Consider the following 18,936-nt stretch of genomic DNA (forward strand, 5'->3'; position numbering starts at 1 on the left):
ACCCATAGCGACCCTGTACAGGGTTTCCGAGGGTGTAAATCTTTACGGGAGTAGAAAGCCTCATCTTTCTCCCGCGGAGCAGCTGGTAGTTTTGAACCGCTGACCTTGTGGTTTGCAGCCTGATTTGTAACCACTACGCTACCAGTATTAGAGGCTATAAATCCAAATCCAGGCTATCAGGAAAACTATGACTTCTTGGTGTGCTTTGTGTGAAGATCCTTGCTGGTCACAGTCAGCTTCGGTAGCCCCAGGCATTTCTAGGTGTCCTGTGGCTTGTTGTAGAATCCTTATATGGTGTCTTCCCATTCCCCCTCCCCCCCCCACCGTGTTTCTGTTTCTCTATGTCTGTACCCCCCTTTATAAGATACCACTCAGAAGTCATTAGGTCTTGGATTCATCCTACTCCAGTATGATCTAGTCAACTGACCAAAAGAAAACCTTATTTCCAAGTAGGATCACATTCACTGGTACAGTGTTTGTATCCTGGGAGAACACAATTCAATCTAAAGCAGTGTCAAGATTTCAAACAAAGTGCCCTCAAATTTTCAGTTTTGCCAGAAGACAAGCTTGTTGTTCTAGATGTTTGTGTGAAGAACTAGACCCTCCTGACCTCTTTTTGATGAACTGAGAAATCTCTGTTGGCAATTCTGATTCTTAATCCACAGAAAGAAATATTTATGGGAAACTAAGAGACAGGATACCTGTTATTTAGGGATGACCCTCGATTTGTTTTAATAAGACATTCAGTTTAATTTGCATCAAAAATTAATACACAGCACTGTAGGTCATTTGAGGGGCTCTGATGATGTTGTGGGTTAAGCATGGGGCTGCTATCTGAAAGGTCAGTGGTTCAAACCCACCAGTCACTCCTTGGGAGATAAATGAGGTTGTTTGTTCCTACAAAGATTACAGTCTTGGAAACCCTATGTAGCAGTTCTACTGTTCTATACAGTTTACCATGAGTTGAAGTTAACTTGATTTTAGTGGGCTTGGGTAGATGATTTGGAGAATGCAGAATACGTCTACCCAGCTATGACAGTTAATATTTAGGTGTATTTCTGGGGAATGATACTTCTGAGATGCATAGGGTTGCTTTGAGTCAGAACCAATTCGATGGCTCCTAACAACCACAGCAGCATTTTTTTTTTTTTTAATAATTTACAGCAGTTAGTCTGGTTTACATAGGAGACACGGTACAGCTTTCTATCGGCATTTCATTTAACTTTACACTGTCAGCATTGTTTGTGTTGTATTAAGGTTTTGTTGCTTATTTTAATGGTCTTATATGTCTGGAAGTCCTGGTGTGGCACTGTAGGATAAGCACTGGACTTCTAACCACAAGGTCAGCAGTTCAAATCCACCAGTTGCTCCTCAGAAATCCTATACAACAATAACATAATAGTCTGAGACCTAGGAAGGTGCAAATGGTTACATACTCAACTACCAACCACAAAATTGTTCAACAAATCTTTTTAACCTAGAGGTACCTTGGGGAGCGGGGGGATCAGAACCATTGAAAACCTTGGGGAGCGTGGTTATATACTGACACACATGGGGGTGCCATGACTTAGAGTCGACTTGACAGCAACTGTTTGGTTTTAAGGAGCCTTGGTGGTGTAGTGCTTAAAGGCTCAGCTGCTAAGCAAAAGGTCGATGGTTCAAACCTACCAGCTGCTCCACAGGAGGAATACTTGGCAGTCTTGGAAATCCTATGGAGCATTTCTAGTCTGTCTTCTTGGGTCTCTAAGCATAGAGATTGACTTGAGGGCAGTGGCAATGGGTGGCGGGGTTTTAGTTTTACTACAGTTCACCCAGTTGCTTCTCCAACCTCATCTAGGACCCACCCTCCCTGAGTTTAAGTTCCAGTTACACTGAGCTTCTGGCATTTCTCCAACACACAGTGCTCATTTCCGCCTCAGGGACTTTGTACTCCCTCTAAAAAAAGAACTCTCTAGTTCTTTATATGTCCAGTCCTTTTCTCCTGTCGCAGCCCATTTCAAATGTCATACCTCTAGCCAGAGCCCTCTGTGACCATCACAGACACATAGTGCCCTTTTATCTCATTGTCCAGCTTTATTTTCTACACAGAGGGAAAACAAACTCTTTATAATTGTGTTATCATGCTGGTTTGTGGTTAGGCGTTGTCCAGTTGATTCTGACCCACAGCAATCTTATGCACAACAGAACGAAACACTGCCCGATCCTGAGACATCCTTAGATTGTGGTAATGTTTGAGCCCATTGCTAATCCATCTCATTGGGTGTGTGTGTTGGGGGGGGGTCTTCCTCTTTTTGACTCTCCACTTTAGCAAGCATGATATCCTTTCTCCAGGGTCTGATCCATCCAGATAATATGTCTGAAGTATGAGAGATGAAGTCTCCCCAACCTGGCTTCTAAGGAGCCTTCTGGCAGTACTTCTTCCAAATCAGATTTGTTTGTTCTTCTGGTAACTCATGGTCCTTTTAATATTCTTCTCCAAAACCATAATTCAAATGTGTGGATTCTTCTAGTCTTCCTTATTGATTGTCCAATTTGCACATGCGTACGAAGCTACTGAAAATACCATGGCTTGTCTCAGGTGCACCTTAGTCCTCAAACTGACATCTTTGTTCTTGAACACTGCATGAAGGGCAGGCACCATGTAGTTAGTTCTCCAGGGGTAATCCAAAGCTTGTCCCATCATAGGTGCTCAGTACACATGGTTTGAATGAATGGCTGCATTGATGGGTGGCTCAATGTTTGGCTGTGTGGCTGGGTAGGTGGTCAGGTTGGAAGTTGAATGGCAAGGAGTTGTGGGGGAGTGGATGAATATGTGGGTGGATGACTGGATATGTGGGTGGATAACTGAGACTTTCCTATCATCCCTTAATTCCACATTTAGGTGGTGTGCTGTTGAGTAGGTTCCGATACATAGCCACCTTGTATAGGATTTCCAAGACTGTAAATTTTTACAGGAGTTGAAAGTCTTATCTTGCTCCCAAGGAGCTTACCTTGGACTGCTTACTTTGTGGTAACCCACTATGCTACCATGGCACCTCTCCACATTTAGAACACTCCCATCATCATTTCAATTGCTGTGAAAACTGTAAATGATGAGGATAACTTAGTCTCTTGGGAAATCTGACTACTGCCTAGGAGACCCTCTACCAAGGGTCAGACCTGAGCAGTAGTTCAGCCTCTTCACTCAAGGGTGGGTAGCCCAGAGGCTGGGAGAGTGGCGAGATTCTCCCAGATACCCTGTGCCCAGACCCTCACTTCCATACCTTTGCCTTGTCCTTTATGCAGTGGGCCGGAAGCAGTTCATGCGGTTTGAATGGGCAAACCATGCAGCTGAGGTGTTGGGCTGTGAGTATGAGGAGCTGAACAGAGCAACTTTCAAACATCACCTGCAGCAGATCATCAAGCAAGTGATGTCTGGGCCCAGCCGACGGGACCTTGAGGATGAGGAGACCACTCCAGGTATTGCACTGACTGCCCTTCTGCTGGGCTGGGGTCCTTCTGGGTCAGCCTCAGGGGATATAGCAACATTCATTCACCGTCAGTCAAGGATTTATTGAGGACCTGGTTACTACGTGCAGGCCTGTTCTAGGTGCAGAGAGACCACTAGGAGCTGAAGTTGGCATGGCTCTTACCTGCATGACACTTGCAGGGTCTTAAATGTAAGAGGGCAGTCCTACAGTGGAGAGAAGAGATGGCATGGGTAGTGTCAATGGACTGAAGCATTAGCATTTCATTCAATGTTTGTTGGGACCCGATGATGTAGAGTGAAGTCTAACCTTCCAGGTTGAAGAGCAGGAATAAGACTTGTATGGTTAGAGTAGGATGGGGAGATACGGTAGGGGATGAGGCAAAGGCAAAGATGGGATCATTTTGTCAGTGAGCAATTTCATTTTGAGTAGGAAAATATTGTGATTTGATTTGATTGCTTTATGAAGGTCAGCCTTGGTGAAGAAGGTTGAGTCATGAGAAGGAAAAGGGAGACCGGTTGGGAATCTATACAAGACAGCCTGGTGAGAGATGACAGTAGCTTGGATTAGGGCAGTGAAGGTAGAGATGAGGCGGTGGACACAGTCAGCAGAGAAGTGTACAAGTAGAGAGAAGCCTCTTTGCCCTGTGCTGTCAGGGAAAGAGGAGGTCCAAGGACAGCTCCTAAGATTGCCTTCTGAGCAGCTGGAGGAATGGAAATGTTTGTGACTCTGGGATTGGAGTGGAAGCAGGAGATTAGTCATTATTGTACCTGCAAAGAGAGGTTCTGCTGAGTCCTAGGTCTGTAGCCTTCAGCTGACCAGATCTCCTGGCACTAGAAGATGAGATGCTAAGGGACTTCTTGGAGTGTCCAAGGTCTGTGAGGACTCTCTCAAAGTAGCTCTCCTTGAGTTAACCGAGTTGGAGATTGGTGAGGAGGACAACTTGCAGCTGTGGTTTGTGGACATCTCCTGGGGGGTCTTTTGGGTCCTTGCACCTGCTCCTCCTTCCAGGAACATCACTTTGAGGACTGATGGCACTTGGACTCCATTGGTCATTTTGTTTCATTCTGAGGTCTGCTTAAAAAGTGACCCCTCCTGACACACACACATACACACCTGGGTCTGTGAGGCTGATTCAACCTCTCATGTCAACATCTCCAGGGTAGATGTTAAGTAGGTAGAGACCAGCAAGTTCAGGAGAAATTCTGGGAGGCTGTGGGTTGCCTAGCAACAGCCCAGGTTGGGGATAGGGTTAAAGGACGGATGGGAAGTGATTTTAGGGCTGCCTAGGGTATACAAGGAGAACTCCTTCTGTATGCACTAAGCACTTGCAAATTGGGAACCTGCATTTCCAGTTAACAGGATGGCACTGGAACCTAATGGTGTGCGTGGGTGTGTGTTTAAACAAAATCACGGCCGCAACTATAATTTACAATAAACTAAACTGTATTCTTCCCAATGTGATAGGTAGACACTTTTCTATCTTCATGAAATATTCTCCTGTATCTCAATTTAAATGGATTTTTAATGGATGGGTGACAAATTAGCTAACTGATTTGCTTTTATTGGACATTCAAAGTATTTCCCCAAAGCGACTGTTGTCAGTTTGAACAATTTGAAGCATAAATGCATCTACCTAGAAATCTTGGCTTCTCTGAATAGTTCATCATAACAAAAGCTTAGCAGTGAAATGGCAAAGTCAAGCGTATGCACATTTTATGGCTTCTGATGTAAGTAGGAACTATGGTGGCATGGTGGATTATGCATTGAACTGCTAAAGGGAAGACTGGCAGTTTGAACTCACTAGCTGCTCTGTGGGAGAAAGATGGGGACTCTGAAAGTCTAAGGAGCAGTTCTACTTTGTCCTATAGTGTCACTGAGTTGGAATGAACTTAAATATAACGAGTTTGGGTTTTTAAGGATACAAAATGACCAAATTTTCCTCCAGAGAGAGGGACCCAAACCTACTACCGTTGAGTTGATTCTGACTCATAGCAACCTTCTATAGGGCTTCCAAAACTATATCTTTCTGGGAGCAGACAGCCTCATCTTTCTCCTATGGAGCAGCTGGTGGTTTGATTTGCTGACCTTGTGGTTGGCAGCCCAACACCTAACCCATTGTCCCATCAGGGCTCCTTAGAAAGAGGGAAGAGCAACATTTACTGAGCACCTACTATATACTAAGCACTGGGATATTTGATGGCCCAATGGACCCCAAATAGTCCCATCCTTACAGTACTCTTTGCCTCATGAGGGAAGACACAGATCCACACAATAACCATCTAAGTAAAGATAGGAGACACCAAGATCGGTATAAGGGAGAGTCTAGTTACGAGGAATAGTCAGAGAAGGCTTCTCTGAGGAGGTGACATCTGGACTGAATGCTGGAGAACAAGCAGAGACAACAGAGAGGACGGAAGATGAACAGAGGGTGTGATGGGGAGGGGTATAAGGTCAGTTTTGCAGGACCCATGAGTCCTGGTAAGATATTTGAACTTTGTCCCAAGAATGTAAGTAGTGAGTATATGATTTCTACAGTTGGGGAAGGGTGTCAATGTCCAGGGGCAAAGCTTCTAAGGCTGAATGGGCCTCTGGTGCCTCCCAGTGGTGTTCTTGGCCTCAGGTGAGGTCCTGACTATAGGATGATGGTCCTGTCCTCTCTTCTGACTCCAGGGCTCAAGATGACAGGTGTGGAGTGCTTGGAAGGGATGGCCTCAGGCCTGTACCAGGAGCTCTTTGCTGTTGTGGTCTCACTCATCAACAGGTAACTGCAGTCTTTGCGCAGACACTGAACCTTCCTGCAGATAAACAAGCACAGAGCAGCTATGCAAAGCGGTCTGCTTTGAGATGGAGAGCAAGGTTTTGTTTGAGCTGCATGGGATTTGGCTTAAATTCGACCATGACTACCCATGACTGTGTGACATCAACATATCCATCCAACTCTCTGGTAGAACTTTCCTGATCTGTAAAACAGCTCTTGCCACAGGACTCCTCCCTCTCACCATAGTTCTTTATTGTTAAAAACAATTCACTTCCATTTTATTGTTGTTGAAAATATACACAGCAAAACATATGCTTTTTCAACCACTTCTACATGTACAGTTAAGAGACATTGATTGCAGTCTGAAAATTGTTGAACTCTTCTCACCTTCACTTTCCAGATTGCCTGAAGGAAGCCCTGGTGGTGTGGTGGTTCATACACTGTGGCTTTGTGGCTTCTAACCACAAAGTCAGCAGTTCTAATCCACCAGCAGCTCCATAGGAGAAAGAAGAGACTTTCTGCTCCTGTAAAGATTTGCAGCCTCAGAATCCTTATATAGAGTTGCCATGAGTCAGCACCAACTCGAAGGCACACCACCAACATCACCACCACCATTAACATAAACTCACAGTCCCCCAAGCTTCCTATTGGACCTTGTGAGTTGCCATTGTCCATTTGATTCCATGTATTAGGCGGCTTCAAAAAGTTCATGAAAAGATGGAACTAAAAGAGAACAGAATTTTTCCATGATCTTTTTTGAAGTCCCCTTGCGAAAATCTTTAAAAGAGAACAATACTCAAGGCAGCCATTTTTTATTCATTGAGCTAAATAAACTCTTCTTTGGTTAAAAAAAAAAAAGACTTTAGTGGATATTTTTCCTTAAGGTTTAACGATTATGTCAGGACAATTGTTTTTGGGTTCACCTAGACTCAATGGCTCCAGAAAATTCCATAGGGCATTTTTAGAGCAGTAAAGCTTTTCTGCAGGATACTGTTCTAGTGAACATATGGCATTATGCATTTGTCAAAACCCATAGGATCGTTAGCCTCATGTCAACTCCAAACTTTAGTTAATAGGAATGTTGCAAATCAGTTTTTCAGTTGTGACATACGAGGGGGCTTCAAAAGTTCATGGAAAACATCTGTTATGTTTTCATTCAATTTTTCCATAGACTTTTTTGAAGACCTCTTGGGTGTACCATTAAGCAGGCAAGCCAGGTATTAATATGCAAAGAGATGCAGGGTCTATGAGCCCTCTCTATACTTTCTGCATAATGTTTCTGTAAATCAAAAACTGCTCCAAAAAATTAAGTCTATTAAAAAAGAACTATATTCCCTAGAGTCTTTGTGAGAATTAAAAGAAATAATGTATTTAAGTTGCTTTTTCTAACAGTGACAATAAATATGCAAATAAAAGCAAAAATGCTAATAATAAAAGCAAACAATTTTAGATACTTACTAAGGTGTTGAGGACTCCTGGTGTGGTGCTGGAGGATCAGCACTGGACTAGCAGTTCAAACCCACCAGCTACTAGACTCTAGCTCCCTGGCTCAGCACACCTAACTCCCCCACTTAAGTGCATGAAGACACCCCACTCTATAAGCAAGCTTCCTGCCCACAGTCTTGCTCTATGGGCCGGGATGTCCACAGCTCTGTCTCGTGCTTTGGTTCTTGGTTCTCTTGTTACTCCTGCTCCTCTGCCACTTCTCTCATGTCACAATTTTCTGTCCCTGGGTCGAGGAGATTAATGTGCCAGGATCTCAGGATCCAAATGACATACTCCACTCCTGACTCTTCTTTGATGATAGTGAGATCTCCCTCCTGCATCTGAGATGACTCATTTTAAACCCATGCTGGGGTTTCAAATTTTTACAATTCCAATGAACTCTGCTAAGCTCCCCAACTGAATCAAATCACCCAATCTGTAGGTTCTCCCACCTTCTCTTACCCAGACCCAGCAGGGCAGAAACATTGTTTGGTGGGAGTTACAGCCTTAATAGGAGCTCTGGTAGTGTAGTGGTTATGAGTCGGGCTGCTTAACCTTAAGATCAGCAGTTCAAAACCACCAGCTGTCTCATGGGAGAAAGATGAGGCTTTCTGTTACTGTAAAGATTTACAGCCTTGGAAACCCTATTCAGGTCTTTATAAGTTGGAACTGACTCCATGGCTCATAACCACCACCATCCCAGATGGCTAGAAAAGACATTAGCTAATACACTGCAGGGGGTAAAATTATGAGAACTTCTTAGTCATAGTAAAACACCCTCAGGGAATGAGTTGCTGGGCCTTTGGGCTCTAGGCCATAGACTTGAAAGACAAGAAGGGCAATTGGTATAGTCCACAAAGACCATGTTCTTTCTATATCTTACTTTGGTGAGCAGTGACTGGGATCTTAAAAGGTTATGAGCAGTCATCTGTCTATGGTAAACTATTAGTCTCTCTCCACCTGGAGCACAGAAGAGTGAAGAAAATTAAAGACTCATAGAAACAATTAGTCCAAAGGACTAACGGACCATGTGACAATGTTGTTAAGTGTTGTTGTTGAGTGCTGTTGAGTCAGTTCTGAATCATGGTGACCCTGTATAGGGTTTCCAAGGAGTGGCTGGTGTGTGGGAACCCCAGCCTCCAGGACCCTGAGACCGGAAGAACTAGATGGTGCCCAGATACCCTGCTGACTGCTCTGAGAGGGTTCACAATAGGAAGTCCTGGATGCAGTGGGAAAGAAATGTGGAACAAAACTCAAAGTCTGATAGAGACTGTTGGAGCCTCCCAAGGCTTTGGCCCTTAGTCATCTGTCAAGTCAGCTCCGAGTCATAGCTACCCTGTATAGTGTTTCCAAGGAGCGGCTGGTGGGTTTGAACCGCTGACTTTGTGGTTAGCAATTCTACAGCACCACAACAGGACTCCAGCCAAACAGGTCTATAAAGTGAGTAACACCACTTAAAACATTAAGACATTCCTTAAAACAATCAACCATACAAGATCAAAGGGCAGGCTATGCCCTGGGATAAAGCTCAGAAGGCAGGAAAGGATAAGAAAGAAGGAAATAGAAAATACAAGGAGGGAGTGGGAAGAGTGGGGACAACATTGGTTGTGGTGACTGTAACCAATGTCATGAAACAAAATGTATATGAATTTCTTATTTGAAAACCAATTTGTTCTATAAACTTTCAGTCAAACTGCAACATAAAGTTTTGCTTTAATTTTTAATGGAAAATTAGAACCACCATTGCCCCACTAGCTAAAAGTGTAACTTGCCTTGTATTTTTTCATATCAGGCCATTTTACTGATGGACAAACTGAGGCACAGGGAGGTGGAACTAGGATGTAAACAAATGCTGTACTCTCACCTCACACCTTTACGTTTCCTCATATAACCCACCACATGCTCCCAACCATTTAATTTTTTTCTAAAATGTCTTTCTAGGAGCATAGAGCAGGATGGCTGGAAGTTTAGAAGGGGTTAGAATGTGGCTGAAATGTGTCTGTGGGACTGCAGATTTCAGGAACCTCTGCAGTCTACATTTCTGAACCACACACTTGAGAATCCTTTAAGCAATTCAACAGGTTAATACAGGATGCTGGCAAGGGCTGCAAGTGGGAGGCATAATTAATCTTCCAAAGTCCCATTAAGGAGACGGGGCTGGTGCCTAGCAACAGAGCAAGGCTGGAGTTCTGTGATGCTACTGTGGACAACAGAACTCAGCTCCCTCCATCCCTGCTGAAGTAATTACTGAGACCCCTGGCGCATTATCTAGAAACCAAGGGAATGAGGCGTGCTTTGAGAAAGGTGTACTTGGATTGGAAAATTACCTGGTGGTGGAACAGAGTGGCCTCAGCTAGCAAAGGGAAGCTACTTCATGGTTTGGGACCTCAGAACCCACATCGGTACAATGGATGTACACTTTATCAATGATGACAATATCCACTGCAATCATTGGCTGAGCATCTCATAGGTGCCTGGCTTCGGAAGCATTATCTGACATAGGATAAGCAGTGTATTGCTAACCACAAGGTTGGTGGTTCAAACCTACCAGCTGCTCCTTGGAAACCTTATTTGGGTTCATTATGAGTCAGAACCAACTCTGTGGCACTTAACAACAACAACATAGATGGAAAGGAGTCCCTGGTTAACAGGTTCACTTGCTATCTTAAAGTTTGGGGTTCGAATTCACCTACAAGAAACACCTAACAATCTACTTCAAAAAACTAGCCATTGAAAACCCCATGGAGTGCAATTCTCCTCTAATACACATGGCATCACCATGAATTGCAATGGACTCAACAGCAATTGAGTCCATTGGGTGGAAACACTTGCACATAATGAGGAAGGGTTAAGGTTTAGACTAAGGGCTCTACAAAGCATGTAATTGATGATGCTAAGGATAATAATGACGGTGGTGGTGGTGGTGTGTCATTGAGTCCGTACCAACTCATAGCGACTCTGTATAGGGTTTCCAAGGACCAGATGGTGAGTTTGAACCAGTGACCTTGCAGTTCAAACCGACCTTGCAGTCCAGTGCTTCTTATCCTATATCACCACACCAGGACTGCAAGGATAATACTGAGTACTTCCCAATGGATCCCTGGTGTCATAGTGAGTTAAGCACTGAGCTACTAACCATAAAGTTGCTGTTTTAAACCCACCGGCTGCTTCATAGGAGAAAGATGAGGCATTTTGCTTCTGTAAGGATTAGTCTTGGAAACCCTATAGAGCAATTCTACTCTGCCTTATAGGAGTAGGAATTGACTCAACAGTGAGTTTTCTCATGCAGCAGTCTTCGGGGTCCTGAGGATAACATTCAACACTTGGTCATCCTCTTTGGTTTCCATCATTCAGCCTTTCATAGCTCAGGAAATTGAAGCTCAGAAAGGCCAGGTGAGACTCTCCAAGGGTTAGGTCCTGGGCTGTGTTTGACTGTCTCTAAAGTCTCTTAAGCAAGTCATTTCTTTACTTGGTCTGGTGGGGCAGTCACATTTTTGGAATGTTCTGGGAGTCACTTTTCATAGGTTAAGTCCTTCAATCTTTACCACATTTTACAGTTGGGGAAATCAGAGAGGTTCTGCACCTTGCCCAAGATCACACAGCTTGCATGTGGTGTGAGGCTGCTGATCATCTAGATTCTCCAAAGTCACCCCAGATGTAGCTTCAATGTCTGAATCTCTATAATGGGAGAGTAGGACCTACCTAATACTGCACATCATCTTGGGGCCTCTGTGCTTTCTTCTAGATCCTTCTCCTCTCACCACCTCTCCATGGGCTCCATCATGGTGGTGGACTCACCAGGCTTTCAGAATCCACGGCACCAGGGCAAGGAACGCGCTGCCACCTTCGAGGAGCTGTGCTGTAATTACACCCAGGAGCGCTTGCAGCTGCTCTCCTACCAGCGGACCTTCGTCTCCAGCCTGGAGCGATACCGAGAGGTGTGACTGGACAGGAGTGGGACTCTGCCAGGGCTTGGCGGAGGGTGTGGGACTGGGAGTGCCCCACCCCAGTCATCTTCAATATCACCCCAGTTTGACTACCACTGAGCAAACCCCATTCCTGGGCTGGTCCACAAGGCATTTGCCACACAACTGTCTCTTGCTGCAGGCCAAGCTCCACCCAGGGTCTCCATACATTATGAGTCCTCCAACAGCAGTGAACTTGGGGCTCCCAGGCCTTTGCTTGCACAGTTGTTCTGTTTTGGGGTGGCCTGTACCTCCTTCAATACATAACTGGCTCTTCACCACATGGAAAGCTGTTCCCACTCTGTTGTGGGGTGAAAACAGTGGCTTACACAGCCCTTTAAGAAGTGCTGATGGCGAAGTGTTGGACTGCTCACTGCAAACCCACCAATCACTCTTCAGTGGAGTGTTATTCAGACTCCGTATATTAAACTTTATTTCCTTGGTCTTCTAATTGTTGATTTCTAATTTTATGGTATTGTGGTCTGAAAAGATGCTTTGTAGTATTTTGATGTTTGTAAACGTATGGAGGCTTGCTTTGTGACCTCACACATGGTCACTTCTGGAAAATGTTCCATGTGTACTGGAAAAGAATGTGTATTGTGCTGTTGTTAAGTTGAATGCTCTGTACATGTCTATGAGGTCAAGTTGGTTGATTGTGCTGTTTAGTTCCTTTGTAGCTTTGTCCAGTTTCTTTCTGGTTGGTTGTTCTATCCCTTTCGAAAGTGGCATATTAAAATCCCCCACTATAATTGTAGATTTATCTCTTTCTCTCTTCAATTCTAGCAAGGTTTGCTTTGTATATCTTGGTGCTCTTTCATTTTGAGTGTAGATGTTAATTATGTTTACGTCATCTTGCTCAATTGACCCTTTAATCATGAGATAGCATCCTTCTTTATCTCTTACCTCTGGTTTTTGCCTTAAAGGTTATTTTATCAGAGATTGGTATGTTTTTTTTCCATCCTTTAACTTTTAGTCTGTTTTTGTCTTTGTGTGTAAGGTGTGTCCCTTGCAGGCAGCACATTGAAGGGTCTTGTTTTCTTATCAATTCAGCCACTTTCTGTCTCTTCACTGGTGCATTCAATCCATTGACATTCAGTGTAATTTTCGATAGGTATGGATTATCTGCTGTCATTATGTTAACTTTTTGTGGTACCAGTTGTTCCTTTGTTCTGTATGCCTCCTTGTGCTGAGTTCATGTTTTTGTGCTGTTTCTTGCCGGTTTCTTCTTAATTTTAATGCTTCCTTGTTCTGCTTGGATCTTCATTTTCATGGTAAGTTGTGAAGTATTCATTTTCTTTGGGGTTACCCTATAGTCTGTTAAGTTTTCCCTGCATTTAAGACAGTCTATTGTATCCTGCAATCTACCCGACCTCCTCACCACCTGGATCTCTGTTCCTATATTTTCCCCTTCTTTGACATTGTTAATAGTTTGATCTTTGGTTGGCCTCACAGGTCGTCTGAATTCATTGATGTAATTTTATTCTGCTCTGAACTCTACTATCTGTTGACTGAGTTCTAGGTGGTATTGCCATGTCTGTCAATCTCTGGTTGTTGTCTGTTCTTGCTAATTTTCATTCCAAAGAACTCCCTTTAGGATGTTTTGAAACACTGGATTGGCTTTGACAAAATCTCTTAGCTACTGTTTATCCTGGAATGTTTGGATTGCACCATCGTATTTCATTGACAGTTTTGCTGGATAGATGATTCTTGGTTGGCAGTTTTTTTTTTTTTAGGGTTTTATATATGTCTCCCCATAGCTTTCTTGCCTGCATGGTTTCTGCTGAGAAGTCAGAGCTTAATCTGATTTGCTTGCCTTTGTAGGTAACACTTCTCTTTTCCCTGGCTGCTTTTCAGATTCTCTCCTTGTCTTTGATTTTGGAGAGCTTGATTATGATATGTCTCAGTGATTTTCTTTTGGGGTCTATCCTTCCTGGTGTTCATTCAGCTTCTTGAATATTTATCTTCTCATCTTTCAAGATGTTAGGAAAATTTTCTTACAGAAACTCTTCAACTATCTCTTCTGTAGACTTTTGTGATTTTTCCTGTTCTGGAATGTCAATAATTCGTACGTTATTCCTCTTCATGTTATTCAGCATGAATCTTAGATTCTCTTCAGATTTTTTAATCCCTTTTTTCTGCTTGCTCTTCTATCTTAGCAGTATTTGTCTTCCAGCTCACTGGTTCTGGCTTCCATCTCTTCCATTCTACTCTTTTGCACTTTCAGTGTATTACCCATTTCTGATATTTTATTATTAATCATCTGGACTTCTTTTTGCAGGTTTTGGATTGTTTCCAATGCCATATCTATTTTGTTTGATTGCTACTGTAGCACTTTCCTGACTTCTTCCTTATTTTCTTCCACCCCTTTTCACAGCATTTGACTGTTTCCATATCATTCTTCTGAATTCCTTCTCAGGCAGATCCAGAGCCTGATTTTCTACTAGAAAGTCTGTGTCTGCTTTCAGCTCATTTGTCTCAGTTACTTTTTTTCTGGTCTTGGACATGTGTTGAGATTTTTAATTGTGTTTACTTGGACATTTTCAGCAGTTATCTGGGTTTTTAATGCTTAAATTGATGTATGTTGCTTTGCTGTTAAGCTTTCTGAGCATCTCCTGGTGGATATGATCTGGAGATCGGCTTCCCTTTTCACATGTAATGCCTAGCAGCTGGGTTTGCCTCTTGTCCAGATGGTGGGGTATTACAGGGTATGCTTGTAGCTTGGCTATATGAGCACAGTTGCTGTCTCTTCTTGGGCAAGGTCTGGGGAGAAAGCTCCAACCCCTGGGAGAAGAGTGAGGCCAAAAGGACCAAAGACAGAAACAAAATAACAGCAGAAACAGAAACCACTAATCAAAAACAAAAATGAAATTGTGATTCATGCTGTCCACTGGCCTTTGCTGTGCAGGCAGAGATAAAGGGTTCTGACCAGGTCATCTTTGGGTCTGGGTCCCAGAGTCAGATGTCATAAGAAGCAGCCTGTGGGTTTCCTCACTGTGCTGTTGGAAAACTGTGGGTGCAATGCTGGACCTTTTGGGGGTTGTGCTCCCACCCACCTGAAGGTGTCTGGGCTGGGCAGTGAAGGTGCTATTGGAGTGAAGAGGAAAGATATATAAAAAATGAGAAATGAAAGATGAAAAATCGGTCACACCTCTCCCTCCAGATGTGCAGCTCTGCAGCTTCTAGTGCTGGGTCACTGCCTCTGCTTGGCTGTGGCCCTGCTCTCCAGCCTGAGGACTTCTGGCTGCCGGTTGCTGTGGCTGGATCGAATCAAAAATCACCGTATTTTGCTTCCACATGCAGATTTCTTCACAAGTGGGCATCGGAAACTAGTGCCTGGAAACTTAAACAAGATCCTAAGCTGTGCAGCTGTTCTGCAGACTGATCTTTCTCTGATTTTTTGGGGTTTTAGGAGAGGAATTTTCAGTATCTGTCTCTGCTTACCTGACCCCAAACTGGAAGTCTAGGCTCCCTCACTAGCTTCAGTTCTTGATAAAGCTCTCATCATGACTGCTGATGACCCTATGAGGTGGACAATATCAAAATGTTATTGGAATATTGGACTGCAATCTCCCTTTTCATACTAAATCCTCATTTATTTTTATTACCTTCAAGAGGAATGGTCTACCCCACTTAGATCACCCGGGAGCTAACTTTTGAACTCTGATTTTCTAGGAAAGCATTCCTGTGCAGTTTGACCTTCCGGAACCATCTCCAGGGACCACGGTGGCTATTGTAGATCAGAACCCTTCCCAGGTAATGTGGTATCCAGCAAACCACACTCTCACATCTCCCCTGGCCTCTTTATTGAAATACCAGCTGTTTGGAGTCTCCACATTACTAGTTTTACACACCACCTGCACCTGGGATCACCCCAGAATTGTTACAAGTCCCGATGGCTGGTAGACTTTGTTTATGAACTCTGTCAGAAGTAAACCCATGCCAAGGATATTGTGGTTTGATCTGAAGGAATGAATGCAATTGGTGTGGCTACTCTCACTTGATCAGACAAAAGCACTTCACCCTGGCAGGCAGTGTCCTTGGAGAATAGAGAAGAGGGGTTGACAATGGAATTAGCCCCCTATTGTAGTTAAGGAAGATAGACTTCAGGCTGGGGATGTCTAAGTCTTGGCCTCACTTTCCCCATCCTTAGAGCATGTCCCTCTTGTCCAGGCCTTTCTTGGCACTGCCCTGGGCCATTGAACTTGACTTTCCTTTTAGTTTTGATTTTGTCCTTCACCTCTTGGTGTGAATGACACTGGGTTGTGAATTCAACAAGCCTGGATCCGACCTTGATGGCCTGAGTCAAACCACTTCATCTCTATGAGCCTCAGTTTTCTCATCTCCAAAATGGTTATAATACTGTTCTATGGGGTTGTTGTGGAAGTCCTTGACACAGCACATAAAGCACATACTGGGGCACTTGGCACATTTTAGGAGTCCCGAAGATGTTGTGTTGGCTGCTCTTTGGTGCCACAGGAAATTATTTTCTGTACCCCTTCTCTCTCACTGGTCAGAGTAGTTGTTCAGCCTTCCCCAGGCTCAAGTGGGCTGCTCTGGTCACTGCAAAGCTCCCTTGTTGGTAAGACTGTGGGTAAGCTGGTTTACAGCATACCTGCTTCTTCCTGACATCTCTCTCTGGAGTGTCCTCCTTCCTCTGTACTTCTTCACCTGAGCCTCTCCTTGGAAGGGGCAGGAACTTGGGCAATGTTGGGAGGGAATGGCCAACATGTCTCCAAGGCCATGCAACTGTGTCTTCAAATCTTACCTTATCACAAATAGCTGGCTGTGTCAGTTCTACATGGACTTTCATCATGTTCCTGTACATGGTCCTTCTCTACTCTAGGCTTCTGAGTTAGGATGACCAATTGTCCTGGTTTACTGGGAGTTTCTGGGTTTAGTAGCCCTGAAAAGTACATATATTGGGACGTCACTCCAGTTCTGGGCACACTGTGAAAGCAGGTCACTCGACAGATCACATTTCCTCCAAAATCACTTGACGCTATTTTGTTGTACCAGCTCTCAGCATGCCTTCAAGTACTTGTTATTGTTGTTTTTGTTAAGTGCTGTTGAGTCAGACCTGACCCATAGTGACTCTGTATAGAGTTTCCAAGGAGTGACTGGTGAGCTTGAACCACCAATCCTGCAGTTCAAATGGCTTTGCAGTCTGATGCATTAACCCACAGTGCCACACCAGGACTCCTTGTTGTTGTTGTTGTTAAGTGTCGTTGAGTCGGTTCTGACCCATAGTGACCCTGAACAGGGTTTCCGAGGCTGTAAATCATTATTGGAGCAGAAAGCCTCATCTTTCTCCCATGGAACAGCTGGTAGTTTTGAACTGCTGACCTTGTGGTTCACAACCCGATTTGTAACCACATAAGCCCCCTAAACTCTGCAGCCATTCTGTCTCCCATTGCTATTGTTGTCAACAGTGCCATTGGTTGAGTCTAAAGTGACTCCCTACCATTGAGTAGAACTGCACCATGAGGTTTACTAGGCTGTCATCTTTTCTCCTGCAGAGCTGCTGAGTGGGTTCAAGCTGCTGACCTTTCAGTTAGCTGCCAAGTGCTTAGACATTGTGCCATCAGGGTTCCTTCCCAGGTAGCCTTGAAGGTCGTGGCTAGATTTAAAATTCTACATTGGTGGCTTTGAACCACATTCACTTACGCCTCTGAATCATTCTTTGAGCGTTTATAGTTTTTCAAGACTTTAGTTCAAGGAAACACAAGCTTCTAGCCAATGATGCAGATGGAATTAAGCCTTCCACATTTCGCTGTGCACAAGCAGGCCAGCTGCTCCATGTGCATCCAGAGATGTATGGCTCATAGAGTACTTTCTTCTTGCTTGGTGCTATCTCATCTCAGCCAATGATAGTCCTCCAAGGAAGGTATTTCCATTACCCATTGACACCAGAGGAAAAAGAGGCTCAGAGAGGTACAGTGGTTTGCCCAAGGTCACACAGGAAGGGAAGACAGAGGCAGGATTTGGACCCCATGTGGTGGAAAGGTTGTTCCAGTTTTGTGATTTTGACAGAGTTTGGGGTCTCAGGGAGTACAGGTCTGGGCAGCCTAGGGATTAGCTTCCATCAGAGATCAGGGACCCTCAATTAATCCTAAGTCTCCCCACCAGGTCCGCTTACCAGGTGAAGGTCGTGCTGAAGATGCCAAGGGTCTTTTCTGCGTCCTGGACGAGGAGGTTCGAGTGGAGGGCTCCAGTGATGCCAAGGTGCTCGAGCGTCTGTGTGCAGCCTTTGAGAAGACAGGAGTTGGGGCTGAAGGTAAGGGAGCAGCAGTCCCAGGCACTGAGTCCAGTTTGGAGGCTGGAGTCTGTGCTTATCAGTTGTACAAGGCTCCGAGTGCAGAGATGCGTGTGCAGGCTCTTGCATGTTATCATTGGTTTATGCGCTCATTCATTCATGTCTTCATGCATTCAATAAACATATTGACATTTACTGTGTTGGGTGCCATTCTATGCAGCCACCAGCCAGCCTGACTTGGTTCCTGTCCTGTTGGGAGGGAGAGGTAATAAGTAAGTAACAGACAAACACATACATATATAGTGACCCTGAGATGACAGATTCGGGGCACTAAGTGTGCTTCAGCCACTGCTGGTGAGTCAATTCTGACTCTCAGCAAACTTGCTGGACAGAGAAGAACTGTTCCATAGGTTTTTCACACTCAACCTTTAGGCTGCCCTTTTAGGCTGAGAGCCAGACAGTTAGCGAATGAAGTTAGAGCTGATCAAGAGCAGGGAAGCACAATGTAGCCAAGGTCCCTGTGGATTATGAAACAACTAGTTTTAACCGTAGATCATGAGAAGCCATCTGGGAGGTATGGTCAGTTTATGTTGTGAATCACCCAGGCTGCAGATTAGAGACATGGACATATTACAAGCCCTACCCTTGTCTGGACATCCCTGCTGGGTTCCTGCACTCAGAGCAGAACACCTAATGCAGACTTGACGCTCCTTGGAAGGAGCTCCAAGTGTCCATAATGCATGGCTCCCTGCGACGTGGGATCTGCAACTCACGCCCCAGGGCCAGGGCTGACTTCTCTGTCAGGCATGGGAAACACACAGTGCCTGGGACCTGAAACACTTTTGGTATTGTTCTCAGTACTGTAGTGACCAACTCATAGCGACCCTTTATAAGGTTTCTGAGGAGCAGCTTGTGGGTTTGAACTGCTGACTTTGTGGTTCAGTTCAGTGTTGATCCTACAGTACCATACTAGGAGTACTTTTAGAGTTCCATTGAAAAAAAAAT

General features: G+C 44.4%; 1 protein-coding gene across 1 annotated transcript in view; it reads left to right on the top strand.

Annotated features, from left to right (window-relative positions):
• MYO18B (myosin XVIIIB) overlaps positions 1–18,936 on the top strand; it is a 377,810-nt gene that overhangs the window by 90,951 nt on the left and 267,923 nt on the right. The window contains exons 12-16 of the mRNA XM_006869188.1: positions 3,286–3,459; positions 6,141–6,231; positions 11,459–11,651; positions 15,351–15,431; positions 17,805–17,952. Of these exons, the coding sequence (XP_006869250.1) occupies positions 3,286–3,459; positions 6,141–6,231; positions 11,459–11,651; positions 15,351–15,431; positions 17,805–17,952 (687 nt within the window). The remainder of the gene's footprint in view (positions 1–3,285; positions 3,460–6,140; positions 6,232–11,458; positions 11,652–15,350; positions 15,432–17,804; positions 17,953–18,936) is intronic.

The sequence above is a fragment of the Chrysochloris asiatica genome, unplaced genomic scaffold (genome assembly GCF_000296735.1).
Source record: "Chrysochloris asiatica unplaced genomic scaffold, ChrAsi1.0 scaffold00128, whole genome shotgun sequence".
In the NCBI taxonomy this organism is placed as follows: domain Eukaryota; kingdom Metazoa; phylum Chordata; class Mammalia; order Afrosoricida; family Chrysochloridae; genus Chrysochloris; species Chrysochloris asiatica.